This window comes from Eleutherodactylus coqui, chromosome 1 (genome assembly GCF_035609145.1).
Source record: "Eleutherodactylus coqui strain aEleCoq1 chromosome 1, aEleCoq1.hap1, whole genome shotgun sequence".
Taxonomy (NCBI): domain Eukaryota; kingdom Metazoa; phylum Chordata; class Amphibia; order Anura; family Eleutherodactylidae; genus Eleutherodactylus; species Eleutherodactylus coqui.
This window is the reverse complement of record NC_089837.1, coordinates 346,589,433-346,605,378: the sequence shown is the minus strand read 5'-3', so window position 1 is coordinate 346,605,378 and position 15,946 is coordinate 346,589,433. Positions and strand designations below refer to the sequence as shown.

At 41.5% G+C, this 15,946-nt stretch overlaps 1 protein-coding gene across 1 annotated transcript in view; it reads right to left on the bottom strand.

Moving 5' to 3' along the window:
* Positions 1–15,946, bottom strand: part of CALN1 (calneuron 1) — a 404,054-nt gene that overhangs the window by 281,169 nt on the left and 106,939 nt on the right. The window contains exon 2 of the mRNA XM_066592552.1: positions 5,961–6,088. Within this exon, the coding sequence (XP_066448649.1) occupies positions 5,961–6,081 (121 nt within the window). The 5' untranslated portion in view covers positions 6,082–6,088. The remainder of the gene's footprint in view (positions 1–5,960; positions 6,089–15,946) is intronic.

Sequence of the window (15,946 nt, the reverse complement as noted above, 5' to 3'; positions counted from 1 at the left end):
TTAGGGCTTAGTCAGACGGGCGTTTTTAGCCGCGATTTGCGCATGCCTATGCGTCCGGCGATTTTATAGAACCATTGCTTTGCAATGGTATCGGACACATGAGCGCTTTTTATGCGCTCGTCCGATAAATTATAGAACAGAAATCGCAGATCGCACCTATCTGCGATGTGCGATTCCTGTTCTCTTCTCTATATGCGCTCAATGAGGCCGGCGGCAGCAGCGCCGACCCCATTGAGAACATATAGAAGACAAATCATTCTCCTCTGCCACAGCTGTAACAGCTGTGGCAGCGAAGAACGATGTTTGCCCATTGAATTCAATGGAGCCGGTGATACAGCAGGTTCCACTGAAAGCAATGGGCTGCCGGCATGCGCGGAATGAATTGTCGGGAAGGGCTTAAATATATAAGCCCTTCCCTGCAATTCATCCTAAAATGTGTTAAAATAAAAAAAAAAATGTATACTCACCTTTCCGCTGCAGCCGGAGTTCTGCCGCGGCCGCTGTCAGTTCTCCTGAACTGCTTCTCGGCACTATTCAGCCGGCGGGGCTTTAAAATCCCCGCCTGCTGAATGATCTGCCTCTGATTGGTCACAGCCTGACCAATCAGAGGCAGGTTTCACTCACACACCGATTCATGAATTCATGAATGGGTGAGTGACTGCTGCCTCTCATTGGCTCAGCGGGACCAATCAGGGGCAGCTCCCGCTGAGCCAATGAGAGGCAGCAGTCACTCACCCATTCATGAATTCATGAATGGGTGTGTGAGTGAAACCTGCCTCTGATTGGTCAGGCTGTGACCAATCAGAGGCAGATCATTCAGCAGGCGGGGATTTTAAAGCCCCGCCGGCTGAATAGTGCCGAGAAGCAGTTCAGGAGAACTGACAGCGGCCGCGGCAGAACTCCGGCTGCAGCGGAAAGGTGAGTATACATTTTTTTTTATTTTAACACATTTTAGGATGAATTGCAGGGAAGGGCTTATATATTTAAGCCCTTCCCGACAATTCATCCCGGGCTCGCCCGCAGCACATTGCTTTCAATGGAGCTGGCTGTATTGCCGGCTCCATTGAATGCAATGCGCTGGACAGCTCCGGCCCGTTTTCTAATGAAACGCGGCTAGGAGCAGATTTTCGGGCGATTTTACGGCCGATTTTTCGGCGCCGGTCACGTGATTTGCGCATTCGCATCCGTCATGTGATGCGCAAATCGCGCGAAAAAACGCCCGTGTGACTAAGGCCTTAATGTGCAAAAAATTGCACAGAAGCGAGCATATTACGTTACACGCTCGTCTATTGAAGCGTTATTTTTAACCAAGCTAAAAATTTACCTAGACAAGTAGTTAGTGAGCTTGCAAAGTTCAAACATACACTAACAAGTAGAGTCTGATCTAGCCACTGTCTGGAGCAGCTGGGAACTGAGCTCACCCTCCTGACAACCTCCTGCTCATGTATGACCGACCCATGAAGCATTGGTTTTGAAAGTCGCCCTAAATAAGGAGGGACCCTGGTCTATGCAGCATCAGTATTGAAAGGGGCCGACTAGATGGAGGGGCCCATTGGTGAATCCTCTGGTTGCCCCAGTGAGCCAGTGCGAGCCTTGTCATAAATATCTGTAACATAATTTAACTGCAAGGAAATAAAAGGAAAAAAGTATGACGAAAAAAAACCTAAATATTCGCAGTAAACATTTGTTTTTATTAGTGAAGAATATTCTACTTGTCCTCACATAACTTCATCAGATAAATGAGCAGCTGGATGCCCCAGCATTCAGTTCACTGATGTTGACAACTGTTAACTACTGTCTGCTCCAAGCAAAACAGCAGAGAACAATGTGATTTGTTTGCCTTATCTGATATGCTCCCAGGTGTTCTAACATTGTTAGTGTTTTAGTAATTGTCTGACTTTTTAACATAGTTTCTTCCTCTATAATGTATCTGATTATCTATCTATCTATCTGTCTATCTATCTGTCTCTTATCTATCCATCCATCTATCTATCCATTCATCCATCCATCCATCCATCTCATATCTATCAATCTCTTATATCTATTTATCTATCCATCTATCTAATATCTATCTATTCATCTATTTAATATATATATATATATATATATATATATATTTATTTATCTATCCATCTCATATCTATCCATCTATCTAATATCTATCTATCTAATATCTATCCATCTATCTAATATATATCTATTTATCTATCCATCTCATATCTATCTCACTTCAGTAACTGGAAAAATATTCGACGGGTTTCTGAGAGACACCATCATACAATAACTCAAGGAGAACAATGGAATAACTCCTCATCAGCATGGGTTCATGAGGGGGCAATCATGTCAGACCAATCTGATCAGCTTCTATGATGAAGTAAGCTCTAGGCTGGACATAGGAGAGTCTATTGAGCTCATATATCTGGATTTCTCTAAAGCATTTGAAACAGTGCCGCATGATAGGCTGATATATAAAATGAGACAGCTCGGATTGGGTGAAAACGTGTGTATCTGGGTAAAGAACTGGCTCAGAGATAGAAAACAGAGGGTAGTAATAAACGGTTCATACTCAGATTGGGCCACCGTCGCTAGCGGGGTGCCACAGGGTTCAGTATTAGGCTGCATTCTGTTCAATATATTTACCAACGACCTGATAGAGGGACGACACAGTAAAATATCAATATTTGCAGATGACACAAAATTATACAATATAATTAATGCACATGAGTACAAGAGTACAATGTACGGCTGTAAATGGACCTAGATAAGCTGGGGGCTTGGGCAGAAAAATGGCAAATGAAGTTCAATGTTGACAAATGTAAGGTTATGGACATGGGCAGGAGAAACGGATTTCACCAAAATTCACTGAATGGGGTACTGCTAGGGAAAAGTGATATGGAAAAAGACCTGGGGATACTAGTGGACTGTAAATTTAACTGGAGCAATCAATGCCAGTCAGCTGCAGCAAAAGCAAATGAAGTCTTGGGGTGCATTAAAAGAGGTATATGGGAGAGGGACGAGAACATTATTCTTCCACTATATAAGGCACTTGTCAGACCTCACATGGAATACTGTGTACAGTTCTGGACACCGGTGCTTAGGAAAGATGTTGCAGTGCTTGAGGGGGTTCAAAGATTGGCAAGTAAACTAATACATGGAATGAAGGGACTGGAATACCCAGAGAGGCTATCCAAATTGGGATTATTTACCCTGGAAAAAAGATGGCTAAGGGTGGACCAAATAACTACATATAAATACATTAGGGGACAATACAAGGATCTCTCCCATGATCTGTTTATACCCAGGACTGCGACGGTAACAAGGGGGCATCCGCTATGTCTAGAAGAAAGCAGGTTTCATCACCAACACAGAAAAGGGTTCTTTACTGTAAGAGCAGTGAGACTGTGGAACTCTCTGCCTGAGGATGTGGTGATAGCAAAATCCATAGAGGAGTTTAAGAGGGGACTAGATGTCTTTCTGGAGCGGAAGGATATTACAGGATATAGATTTTAGGGGAGCAGCAGGTTGTTGACCCGGGCCTTACAGACAGTTAGGAACTATTAACAGGCTGAACTAGATGGACGTTGTCTTCATTCGGCCTAGCTTACTATGTTACTATGTATCCATCTATCTATCTAATATATATATATATATATACTAGCTGATATACCCGGCTTCGCCCGAGTTAATTTGGTACTGGTATTTATCTGGTGTTCACACGGAAAATCTTATGAAGTTGTGGTTACTTTAGAGATACTGAGGAAAAACATATGTTCACCATTTTGCATAGTTCTCTGCGTTACCCAGGAAACACCACGGGTAGGTAACCATGCGACGTTTCCTTTATATAAAATGACATCAGGAAGTGAGAGAATTTGATTACGTACATAAAATTTGGACACTAATTCTTTTGCGCTTAGAATTGAATAATCGAGTTGGGACCCATTAGCTTTTCCTATTTATAACATAATCAATTCTCCTGCCCAATTTCCTGTTTCTATGACACCGGAAAGTGAAAAAATTACATTCCGCACGTAAAATTTGGACGCTAATTCTTTTGCGCATAGAATTGAATAATCGAGTTGGGACCCATTAGCTTTTCCTACTTATGACATAATCAATGCTCCTGCCAAATTTCCCGTTTCTATGACACCGGAAAGTGAAAAAATTACATTCTGCACGTAAAATTTCGACGCCAATTCTTTTGCGCTAGAATTGAATAATCGAGTTGGGACCTATTAACTTTTCCTATTTATGACATAATCAATGCCCGTGCCAAATTTCATGTTTCTATCACATTGGGAAGTGAGAGATTTAGATTATGTACGTAAAATTTGGACGCTAATTCTTTTGCGCATAGAATTTAATAATGGAGTTGGGACCCATTAGCTCTTCCTATTTATGACATAATCAATGCTCGTGCCAAATTTCCTGTTTCTATGACACCGGAAAGTGAGAAAATTACATTCCGCACGTAAAATTTGGATGCTAATTCTTTTGCGCATGGAATTGAATAATCGAGTTGGGACCCATTAGCTTTTCCTATTTATGACATAATCAATGCTCGGGGCAAATTTCACGTTTCTATGACACCGGAAAGTGAGAAAATTAGATTCCGCACGTAAAATTTTGACGCTAATTCTTTTGCGCATCGAATTGAATAATGGAATTGGGACCCATTAGCTTTTCCTATTTATGACATAATCAATGCTCGTGCCAAATTTCCTGTTTCTATGACACCGGAAAGTGAGAAAATTACATTCCACACATAAAATTTGGACGCTAATTCTTTTGCGCATAGAATTGAATAATCGAGTTGGGACCTATTAGCGTTTCCTATTTATGACATAATCAATGCTTGTGCAAAATTTCCCATTTCTATGACACCGGAAAGTGAAAAAATTACATTCCGCACGTAAAATTTCGACGCCAATTCTTTTGCGCTAGAATTGAATAATCGAGTTGGGACCTACGAACTTTTCCTACTTATGACATAATCAATGCTCGTGCCAAATTTCACGTTTCTATGACACCGGAAAGTGAGATAATTAGATTCCGTACGTAAAATTTGGACGCTAATTCTTTTGCGCATAGAATTGAATAATCGAGTTGGGACCCATTAACTTTTCCTATTTATGACATAATCAATGCTCCTGCCAAATTTCAAGTTTCTATAACACCGGGAAGTGAGAGAATTAGATTCCGTACGTAAAATTTGGACGCTAATTCTTTTGCGCATAGAATTGAATAATCGTGTTGGGACCCATTAACTTTTCCCATTTATGCCATAATCAATGCTCGGGCCAAATTTTAAGTTTCTATGACATTGGAAAGTGACAGATTTAGATTACGTACGTAAAATATCGACGCCAATTCTTTTGCGCATAGAATTGAATAATCGAGTTGGGACCCAATTACTTTTCCTATTTTGGAGATAATCTATGCGTGTGCCAAATTTCATGTTTCTACGACATCAGGAAGTTGGAGAACTTTTGGCGAGTCAGTCAGTCAGTCAGTGAGTCAGTGAGTCAGTGAGTCAGTGAGGGCTTTCGTCTTTATATATATAGATATTTATCTATCCATCTCACATCCATCTATCCATCTATGTCATACATATCTATTTATCTATCCATTTCATATCTATCTCATATATATCTATCTATCTTATATCTATCTATCCATCTATCTAATATAAATCTATTTATTTATCTCATATCTCTCTATCTATCTAATTTAGTTTCTGATGACAAACTGCTCAGTACTTTCCATAATCATTATTCATGCTTTATATTTTACAGTAAGATGTTTATATTTCACTTTAAGAATCACACAAATCACCTCAGAGATATCATGTTTTATCTCATAAATCTCAATTTCTGAGACTCTAAATTCAGCTACTGTATGCAGTAAATAGGAACAGTGAGGATTAATTTATCAACCCAGATTGATTTTCCTAATCTTACCATCTAGTTCTTCCACTGAGATGTTAGCAAGCTGCTCACTGTCGCTTCCAGTAGAAAGAGATCGGTTCAAGTAGTTATTCCCTTTGTACAACAAGCCAGCAGTCACATGATGGAATGGCATCTTCTTCCTGCATTCAAAGAAAGAGAAAATATTTAAGCAGAACGCCATTGTTACCATTGTCAGTCATTTATCTGTACTGACACAATTTCCTTTAGTTTTGCTATTCGACCATTTTAATTTGAACAATTCTTTACGGAGCACGCTTATCTACACACTGAAGTCGCATTCAATTACATATCAGGGAACGGCATTATCAGGTACTCCTACAGTAAATCATTAAAATATTCAAAACCCACAAAGAGTTCAGTGACCATATAAAAGTGTGAGGCTTGGCTCAGAACTCTGTGGTGAATTCTAATATCCGCTGTAACAGTAGGAGATGCAATATTCCTTCTAGTTCACAGTCACTGCTCCAGAGCCTCCTTTTAAAAATGAAGGGGAGATTCTTGTCCACCATAGTCTTTCTACGGAGTGCCACTCATCTCTGTAAAATCAGAACCAGAATGTAATGTTTATGCAAATGCTATTGTAGACCTGTCAACAGAATATTTCCCGTGATGTGAATGATAAATTGATTACACAAAATAGATTTTCTTTTTGGATGCTGTAGAATGCTATCCTTAATTACATCCCATTACAGGTCAGTCACTCTCTGTTTCAGCCAAAGGCAGAACTTCATTGCAAAATATGTAACATTGCCCCCAACCATTTATAGTGCTTGTCTCCTAATATGGAAGAACGGGACCCCTTAGACTCCAGATCCTGTGCACAAACACAGTCTATGCAGCCTTTATACCACTTTTACCAGATAAAAGTATACATATCACAATAAAAGAGTGTTATTAAATAATAAATTAAAGAGTTAGATTTGTGTGTTGCAAGACGCACAAAAATGAATCCCATTCTTTTACATAGAGTTATATACATGAGCGATGTTTTCCCGCATGGCACCGCCATGCAATGCTATGCAGGAAACAAATTGCAGAATGTTCTATCTTGTGCGTGCTCTCAGTATTGCTCTGCACAACCTTTCTGAGGAGCTCCTCCATAGCTCACTCCCTAGCAGCAAAGTCAGTCTCACCACAGAAACAAACAAAATAAGGTCCACAAACTTTTTGGCCTCCTGGCCCTTCAAACACTGCCACCCAACTTTAGTTGCCACACAGCAACTGGACTTTCAGCCTCCTGGCTCTTTACATGCAGCCTGCAGCTTTCAACGTTTCGCAGCTTTGTGCACCATTCCGTGCTAGCTCATCCTCCACCATATGTGGCAAGGGGGTTTACTCGCCTGCGGATCGCCGACCTCTATCAGACCAGAATGGAGACGACACGTGCATAAATGGTTCTAGGAGACTTGGACTTCTTTAAAACTGGCGCCTGCCAATATTTATTCCACAGCAAACACGTACAGCAAACAGCAGTAACACAAAGTCCTTAATTAAGGGTTCACAAACCCACAGGGCCATTGTCACTACTCCACTCAGGTGTGTCTAGAGGGCGTCTTCCTCCATCAGACATGTGATGATTCCCACAACTGGTCAGTGCTTGCAGCACTTCAGCTCTGCTGAGTGTGACAGGAACTGGGACTTTTTTAGTGCTTCCTGCCACACCCAGGTGTTAACTCTTTCTTTTAGTACAAGAAAGCCTGTCTGCAGCCCTCTACAGGCCCTTCTGTGTACTGCACATTGACAGTATATATTAGAGAGTTGCTGATAAGAGGAAAAATAAGCTTCAGGTTGAAGAACCTATTGAACCTCTTAATGACACAGTCATTTTTTTTCATTGTAGGATTCTTCCAACTTTCAAAAAATCAAAACTTATTTTTCTGTCGACCAACTGTCTAAGGTCTTGTTTTTGCAGCACAAGTTGTAGTTTTCAAGTGGAGTGAAATGGACCAGAAAAAGCCACAATCTTCTAAACTATATAACTTTTTTATCTTTCTGTCCATTTGGGTTGTGTAAGGGCTCGTTTTTTGTGGGATGATCTGTGTTTTTTATTGGTACCATTTTGGAGGACATATGACTTTGTAATCGCTTTTTATAAATGTTTTTTCACGCATTTTTACTTTGTTTTCTAGTCCCCTAAGAGGACTTGAACTTGCAATTGATTGCTTATGCCATAAACTTCAATACTTCAGGATTGCAATATATGGTATTTTTGCAGGCATTTTATTAAGATGTGCTGCAGGCACATAGGCGCATCTTACTAAACAGAAATACATTGCAACCCTGTGGGCCTTCAAAAGATCTCATTGTGGGGGAAGCCATTCCAAAATCAGGTCATCAACTGGGCCATCTAGATGCCGCAATCAGAATTGGCATTGCCGCAAACAGTGGCAAACAGTGGCATTTAAAAGGAATCTGTCAGCTTCAATATGCTGCCTATACTGCAGGTATAGTGTTAAAGAGCAGGAGTGTTAAAGAGCCAAGCAGATTGATATATAGTTTTATGGGGAAAGGTTCAGTATAGCTTGCATTTTATTCATTTAAACCTCTGCTAATTCTGAGCTGGACAGTGCAATGGGTGGAGCTATCAGTGATTGACAGCTATCCGTGTATGACTGTACATATAAGGGTAGCTGTCAATCATTGATAGAACCTCAGTGATTAGTGATAAATAGAGATGAGCGAACCTACTCGGCCACGCCCCTTTTTCGCCCGAGCGCCGTGATCATCGAGTACTTCCGTACTTGGGCGAAAAGATTCGGGGAGCGCCGTGGGTGAGTGGGGGGTTGCAGCGGGGAGTGGGGGGGGAGAGAGAGAGGGCTCCCCCCTGTTCCCCGCTGCTACTCCCGCTCCGCCATGCCTCCCCCCGCCCCCCGGTGCCCCCTGAATCTTTTCATCCGAGTACGGAAGTACTCGAAAATCGCGGTGCTCGATCGAGTAATTACTCGAAACGAGTATGTTCCCTCATCTCCAGTGATAAACATTAGTTACCTTGGACAAAAAGACAGCTAAGGGGCAACCAAATAACTATGTATAAATACATGAGGGGACAATACAAGGATCTCTCCCATCATCTGTTTATACCCAGGGCTGGGATGGTAACAAGAGGGAATCCTCTATGTCTAGAAGAAAGCAGAAGGGTGTTCTTTACTGTAAGAGCAGTGAGACTATGGAACACTCTGCCTGAGGACGTGGTGATGGCAAAATCCATAGAGCAATTTAAGAGGGGACTAGATGTCTTTCTAGAACGCTATGATATTACAGGATATAGACATTAGGTGACCAGCATGGTTGTTTATCTCAAATGTGCCCTCCTCTGATTAAACAAGGGGGTTAAAACAGACTGAACTAAATGGACATTGTTTTCATTCAGCCTAACATGCTATGTAACTGCCCATTGGCCTTCTCAGCTCAGAATGAGCAGATATATACATTAATAGAATGCAAGTTATACTGAATCTTTCCACATAAAACTACTTAATCAATCTGCTCAGCTCCTCCTGATCTATAACATGGCGCAAGCAGCAGTTTAGACAGCATGTCCCAGCTGATAGACTCCCATTTAACCGTGTATATAGCAGCCTTGGCTTCTGAGCTTGCACCATATTAACCCTGCGCAACTAGAAAGTATATACACTTCCTGCAGTGGGAAGGGGTTAATCTTTATCAATGAATTCTGTCCATATAACAGTAACAAAAGAAAGGTAAAAAAAATAACAAAATGTTTCATCCCAATGCAAAAATCATGCTTATTAAATAATCATATGCATATGTCTATGCAAATATATGCTACCTTTAAGAATCAACTCAGAAAGGTCTCACATTTAATTAGAACAAATGAAATATGAGTGAATAATTTAGCATATCATATGCACAATCAGATGAAATCAGGACCAATTACTGCATTTAACATAAAACATAATTAGATTTTAGTCTTGTTATTCACTCGAAAGGTCAACTTGGGGACAAAAATGACCGCCAGTAAATGAATATTTTGACGTATGGACTTTGAACAGTAAAAGCAGACCTGTCACTCCTGCCGACTTGTCTGCTTTGCTAAATACTTAAGTTCATCTTGTAATAACAATTCTGGAGCATCTTTTCTCAAAACTTTGTGATGTGCCATTCTTCTTTTATTCCTCCTGAAAGTTTGTAGATACATTGACAAATGGGCATTACCATTTCCCTTGTCAAAGGCTGGTGCCCCTACACAGTCTGGCATTTTCAGCCTTAATTAGGCAATACCATACTGTGTAGGGAAAACCCTCTTTCCCAACTGGTTACACCCAGTTTTCAATTTGCTCATAAATGTTCAAGAGGAACAACAAAAGAATAGTACAATACAGGGTTCTGGGAAAAGATCCTTCAGAATAATTCATGAACATTACAGGTATATACTAAAATAGACACATCATGGGATTTATGGTTTTTTTAAGCTTTAACCCCCCCCCTCCCCCCTGCAGCTTAGGATGAGCTCTGTCATTCTGTAAAAAAAGGACATTACCGTTTTGGACCAACAGAGCTTGTTCTAACTGCTGTAGCTACGATTCTTTCAATATTATTGGCTTTAAAATGACACCAAAAGCACAGAATGGAAGCTACAGTGGAGTCGGGAATACATCATTTACAGCTGTTACATTTCAGTCAGTGTGCAATGGGTGGGAAAGGACAGATAGCACAGAAGATCAACCATTCTCCTGTCTCTCCCTTTATTCTAGGGCAGGGATGACGTGGACTTTTTTTCATGTTATCACCCCCCCTATCAATCAGAGAGCATATCTGCTCTCTTATTGTCACTTATAGGGGTCTTTTTTTTCCAGAAAAGCAGTGATGAGATAAATACTTACTCATCCCTCCCCTACCAATTTAATCCTGCAGATGCTGCAGTCATTGCTGACTGTAGAGTCTAAACACAAACTTTTACAGAAAATTGTTCAGTTTTTTTCCCCTTACGCAAGAACAAAAAAAAATTCTGTATCTCTTGCTCCACCAAAACAGTAATAAAAAAATTATTAAAAATTTATATATACCAATAAAAACTACAAGTCGCTCCAGAAAAAATAAGCCCTCATATAGCTTTGTCGACTGAAAAATTAGTGTTCTGGTCCTGCAACATTTTGCCACACAAAAAAAAGTTTTTTTGCTAAAAAAAAACAAAGTGCTAATATTGTGCAAAAGTAGTAAAACATAATAAAGCCTCTATAAATTATTTGTTGCTATTATTGTAATGACCTGTAGAATAAGGTTAACATAACATTTGTACCACATGCTGAACACCGTAAAATAAATACCACAAAAGCTTTGGTGAAATTGCTTTTTTCCCCCATTATTCCAAAGCAAAAATATTAATAACAGTTATTCAATATATAATATGTGCCAAAACTTTGTTCTTACAAAGAACTATAACTTGTCCTGCTAAATACAAAGTGTCATACCGCTACATTGTTTTTTTTAAGGCTAAAATTAGTTATGTCACTAAGGGGTTGAAAAGGAATTCAGGGAGACTGTGTTCTGCACCAAATATATTTACAGAATATATAGATAGAAAATCTACAATACAAATGTGACATTTTTGTGAAGGCTTTTTCAAAATTACTGCAACTGTTGGCAGGGTTATGTTGTCAAATATAAGGCTTGGATTGATACATATAAAAAGACTACTACACTATTTGTGCAACTCTCAGGCCTCGTTCTCAAGAGCGTGGTTTACAGGCTGCTACAGCAGCCTGTTAACCACGCTGCTGACATGCAGGAATTCTGCCGTGAACAAGCTGCTTTGTGCTCCGTGAAGCAGCCTGTTCACATGCCTGTGCTGCGAGCAGAGTGCTGCCATGGGTCCCATAAGGGCCTATGGTCAGCACCATGGACACAGCCGCAGCATGGAGCTGACAGGTGAGTCAGCACTCGCTCTCCTATCTTTTTTACCAGCGCAGATTCTGCACTGGTAAAAAAGCTGCATATGAGCGCTTCCATAGCAACCTATTGGTTGCTATAGAAGCATGGTTTACACGCTGCTGTAGCAGCATGTAAACCACGCTCGTCTGAAAGAGGCCTTTCAGAATGCAAGTACCTTGTTATATTTATATGCCATAAAGCTATCATGCAACATGAGAACCAAATCACATTACTAAAAGTTATGGAAGGTAACCAATACAAAACATTCCCAGAAAACAAGGATTAAAGCTACCTACACATGGGTCAGAGCGATATTGGGCTGTGAAAATTAGTCCAATGCCACGCTCGTGATCGTGCAATTTAACTGCGGATGCAAAGAGTTTTTCAGGCAGAAACATTTCACATTGCATCTGTGAAGTTCCGATCCTCTCGCAGGAGTTTCCCACATGCTAGAGGATTAGAAGTGTTTCCCATTGATTTCAATGGGAAACCTCGCATTGCACTGTGAAGCAATAAAGGTCCCATTGAAATCAATGGGTGATGCGTTCTGAGGAACGCGATAAGATAGGTCATGCCACGATTTATATGACTCCATTCATATATCTAAAATCGCTCCTGTATACAACTCCATTCAAAAGTATGGGTTTCATATTCATGTTAGATTTGTCTGTCTTGCAATGCACAAATCTTGCGCGAGTATCCCGGCCATATGAGACTGGCCTAAGGGGGTTATCTTTTTACAATTCTTTTTTAAAGCTGTTCAAAGCGCTCTGGTTCACCCCTGCTCTCTACTTCCGGCTGCTGTAGCGATGACAGGACATGTAACCGCGGCAGTTGATCAATTATCAAAGCAAGCCAGTGATTGGCTGCAGTGGTCACGTGTACTGACTTTTGGGACTTCACCACTGCATCAGGAAGTAGATACCAGTGGAGAACCAGGCGAAATCAGAACAGGAACGGCAGGAGATCATGAGGTGAGCAAGTCTTGTTTTAGTTTTTGAGCAGCTTTAAAAAAAATGGCATTGGATGACCACTTTAAAAGGATCTCACCTGATAAAAATACTGCTTTCTGGAAATAGTGCCAGGTTAATTCTAGGTGTATATGTGAAAAATACTATTTTGCAGCCTAAGCTCAATGCCCATCTGACTACCTCTTATAGTACTTCACTCACAAGCAGCTTACATGAATGGGATATTGGATAAAAGTAACCTTTTAATACTTTAGATCAACTCAGATTTGCAAGACAGCTTTGAACTCAGACCCCAGGGAGTGCCATGATGCTATACAGTGCACTCAAATGGACTAAGTTTTATAGAAATTGCAGCCTAAGGCCTCCTGCACACGGACGGAAATTCCGCGGCGGGATTTCCAGCAGAATTTACGCCCGTGGAAGCTGCCATAGGATTGCGTTAACAAACGCAATGCTAGGCAGACAGCCGCGATTTGTCCGCGCAAACTCTCGCGCGGCAAACCAATTGCGGCATGCTCTATTTCTGTGCGGGGCTCGAAGAGTACGCGCTGGTCCCTGCAGGGGCGAGGGACCGGTCCCACTGTGAGAATTCTCGCAGCCGAATCCGACCCGGCCGTCTGCAGGCAGCCTAAGTCTCAATAGTACATCCATTAGTGTGCTGGACTGAGGGCTTGCTTTCCCTCTGTTCTCTCCTCTCCTGCATGTTCTTATCAGTTAATTTATGACCACAACAAAGCTTATCTTTGCTGTGATCATAAATTAGCTGATTAAAAGAGGACAGAAAAGTGCTAAAAATTAAAGGTCCATTGACACGGGAGGAATGTCCGACACCCGTCCCTGCACATACTAGCTCGCGTAAATCTCCTACAGCCACCCTGCCCCCCTGGTGGTCACTCTGTGAGTGAGACAGCGATACTAGCTTCCGTGCAACAGCACAGGAGCGAGTGTATGCGGGGACGAGTGTCGAACATTGTTTGCCCAACATTCGTCCCATGTAAATGAAGCTTAAGACGTCAGTCCATCCTCACTAACAGATCTCCTATTGAGCCTTAAATTGCAATTTCTATATACAGTGATATGTAGAAGCTGCAGAAGACAAACAGTCGAAAATTTTTAATCAAACCCTATTGCAAAAATGATTGTCATCCCAAAATGCAAGCATTTAAATGCAAAAAATTGCCTTCCAAAACCATCCATAGCCTTTAAGAATTCATTATAGGCACATTGTCATATGCCCCTAGTAAAATTACACTATTAGGGCGAGCACCCACTGGCGTTTGCGTTCTCCGCTGGAAAAAAACGCAGCGTTTTCGCCGCGTTTCGCGCGTTTTTTCCGCGCGTTTTTCGCGGCGTTTTTCGCGGCGTTTTCGCGGCGTTTTGCGTTAATTTCCATTGACATTCATGGGTGCATTAGGAGAAAAATAGGGACACATATGCAACTGACAGTTCCTATGTTAAAAACGCAAACGCAACGCAAAAAAAACGCCAGTGGACAGGAACACATGTTATCTCTATGCCTGTGCAGGAAAAACGCAAAACGCAAAACGCAGGTAAAAAAACGCCAGTGGGTGCTCGCCCTTAGAGTATGGCCACATGGGATGTATATGCTGTGGATTTTCCTCAGTGGAGTTCTTTTCCTCAGAAGCAAAGAGGATGAGATTTTAACAGATCCCATCCACACCACGTGGATTCTACAGGTGAAGCATATATGTTCATCTGTAGAAGCCGCTCAACAGAATACTACGATGGAAAACTGCAGTGTTTTGTGGTAAAATGTTTACAGTTTTCAGACAGCATTTTTGAGTGCAATTAAAATGTACATGAAAACCACTGCAGAAAGGCCATAGATATATACTACCAGCATCAAGTGGAAAACTATGCAATCTGTGGCCACTGCTGACTACATGTCCTAGTGGCTCAGCTGGATTTTATTAAGGCCAAATAAGCTTGTTTCCTTTAGCTTAGTATGAAATATGTACTGGGATCAAGGACTAGACCCTACTTTATATAGATGCATCATGTGGAAACTCTGCACTAAAGACAGCCATGCTGGCCTGGCCGGCGCTTCCACACATATCCGCAGGACAGGAAACAGAAGACTCGACACTACGCAGAAGACCCGGACAGGTAACGCAGTGTCCTCAACCGTGGGCAGGGTCAGATTCTGCTGCAGGCTCCCGCATGCAGAATCCGATCATCCTGTGGACATTGGGCCTTACAATGCCACTCATATGTCACTCCGTCACTGGATATGTGTTTCCTCTATACACTATTATGTATCATATGCACTGTTTATTATTCTCTTGTAATTCTATATGCCTGCTATGCTACTTCTGGTCATCAGGTATCTGGGGTGCTTTCAAAAATTATCCCACCTTTATTCATAAAAAATATTTGTATTCAGATACAACTATCTTACACTAATCTCCTTCACAGTAGTCCCTTTGGGCAGCCACACACTTCTGCCAGCGCTTCTGCTACTGTCGGAAGCAGTGCTGAAACGCCTCTTTTGAGATGCCGTGTAGCTGGTTCATCACATTCTGCATGATGTCTTCTCTGGACTGAAATATGGTTCCTTTTAGGGTATTTTCAGTTTGGGGAAAAGCCAGAAATCACAGGGAGCCACTGGGAGATTATGGAGCCTGACTCTCCACTGATGGGCGACCATCTATGAAGCGGTTGAACCACTCCTTTATCTGTGTGGTGCCCATTGCTTCATCCCCGAAGGCCTTTTGAATCTTGCAGATTGTTTTTGTATTGATATATTGTATAGCCAAAGGACTGTCCATCTGTGGCTTAAGGAAGAAGGCAGCAAAATTGCAGAAGATTCCTGAGAGGAAGGAGTCCAAGTTGGGCAGGAAATGGTTGGGAAGTGTTTTCCTGAGACAGATATGTAGAGCAGAAAGAGATCCAGGACCTGTAGAGACAGGTGGTGTGACCCAGTCACCAAATGTCCCTTGCAGCATCCAGATGGAAGCACCAGAGATGTCACCAGCAAAGAATCTGCAAATGTCTCTTGTGCAAGAAAAGACAGACCAGAACAATATAGTGAGTCAGCCCAATACCGGAGGCCTCAACAGCGATCAGCACCAGCAAATCTATTTTTTTTATATT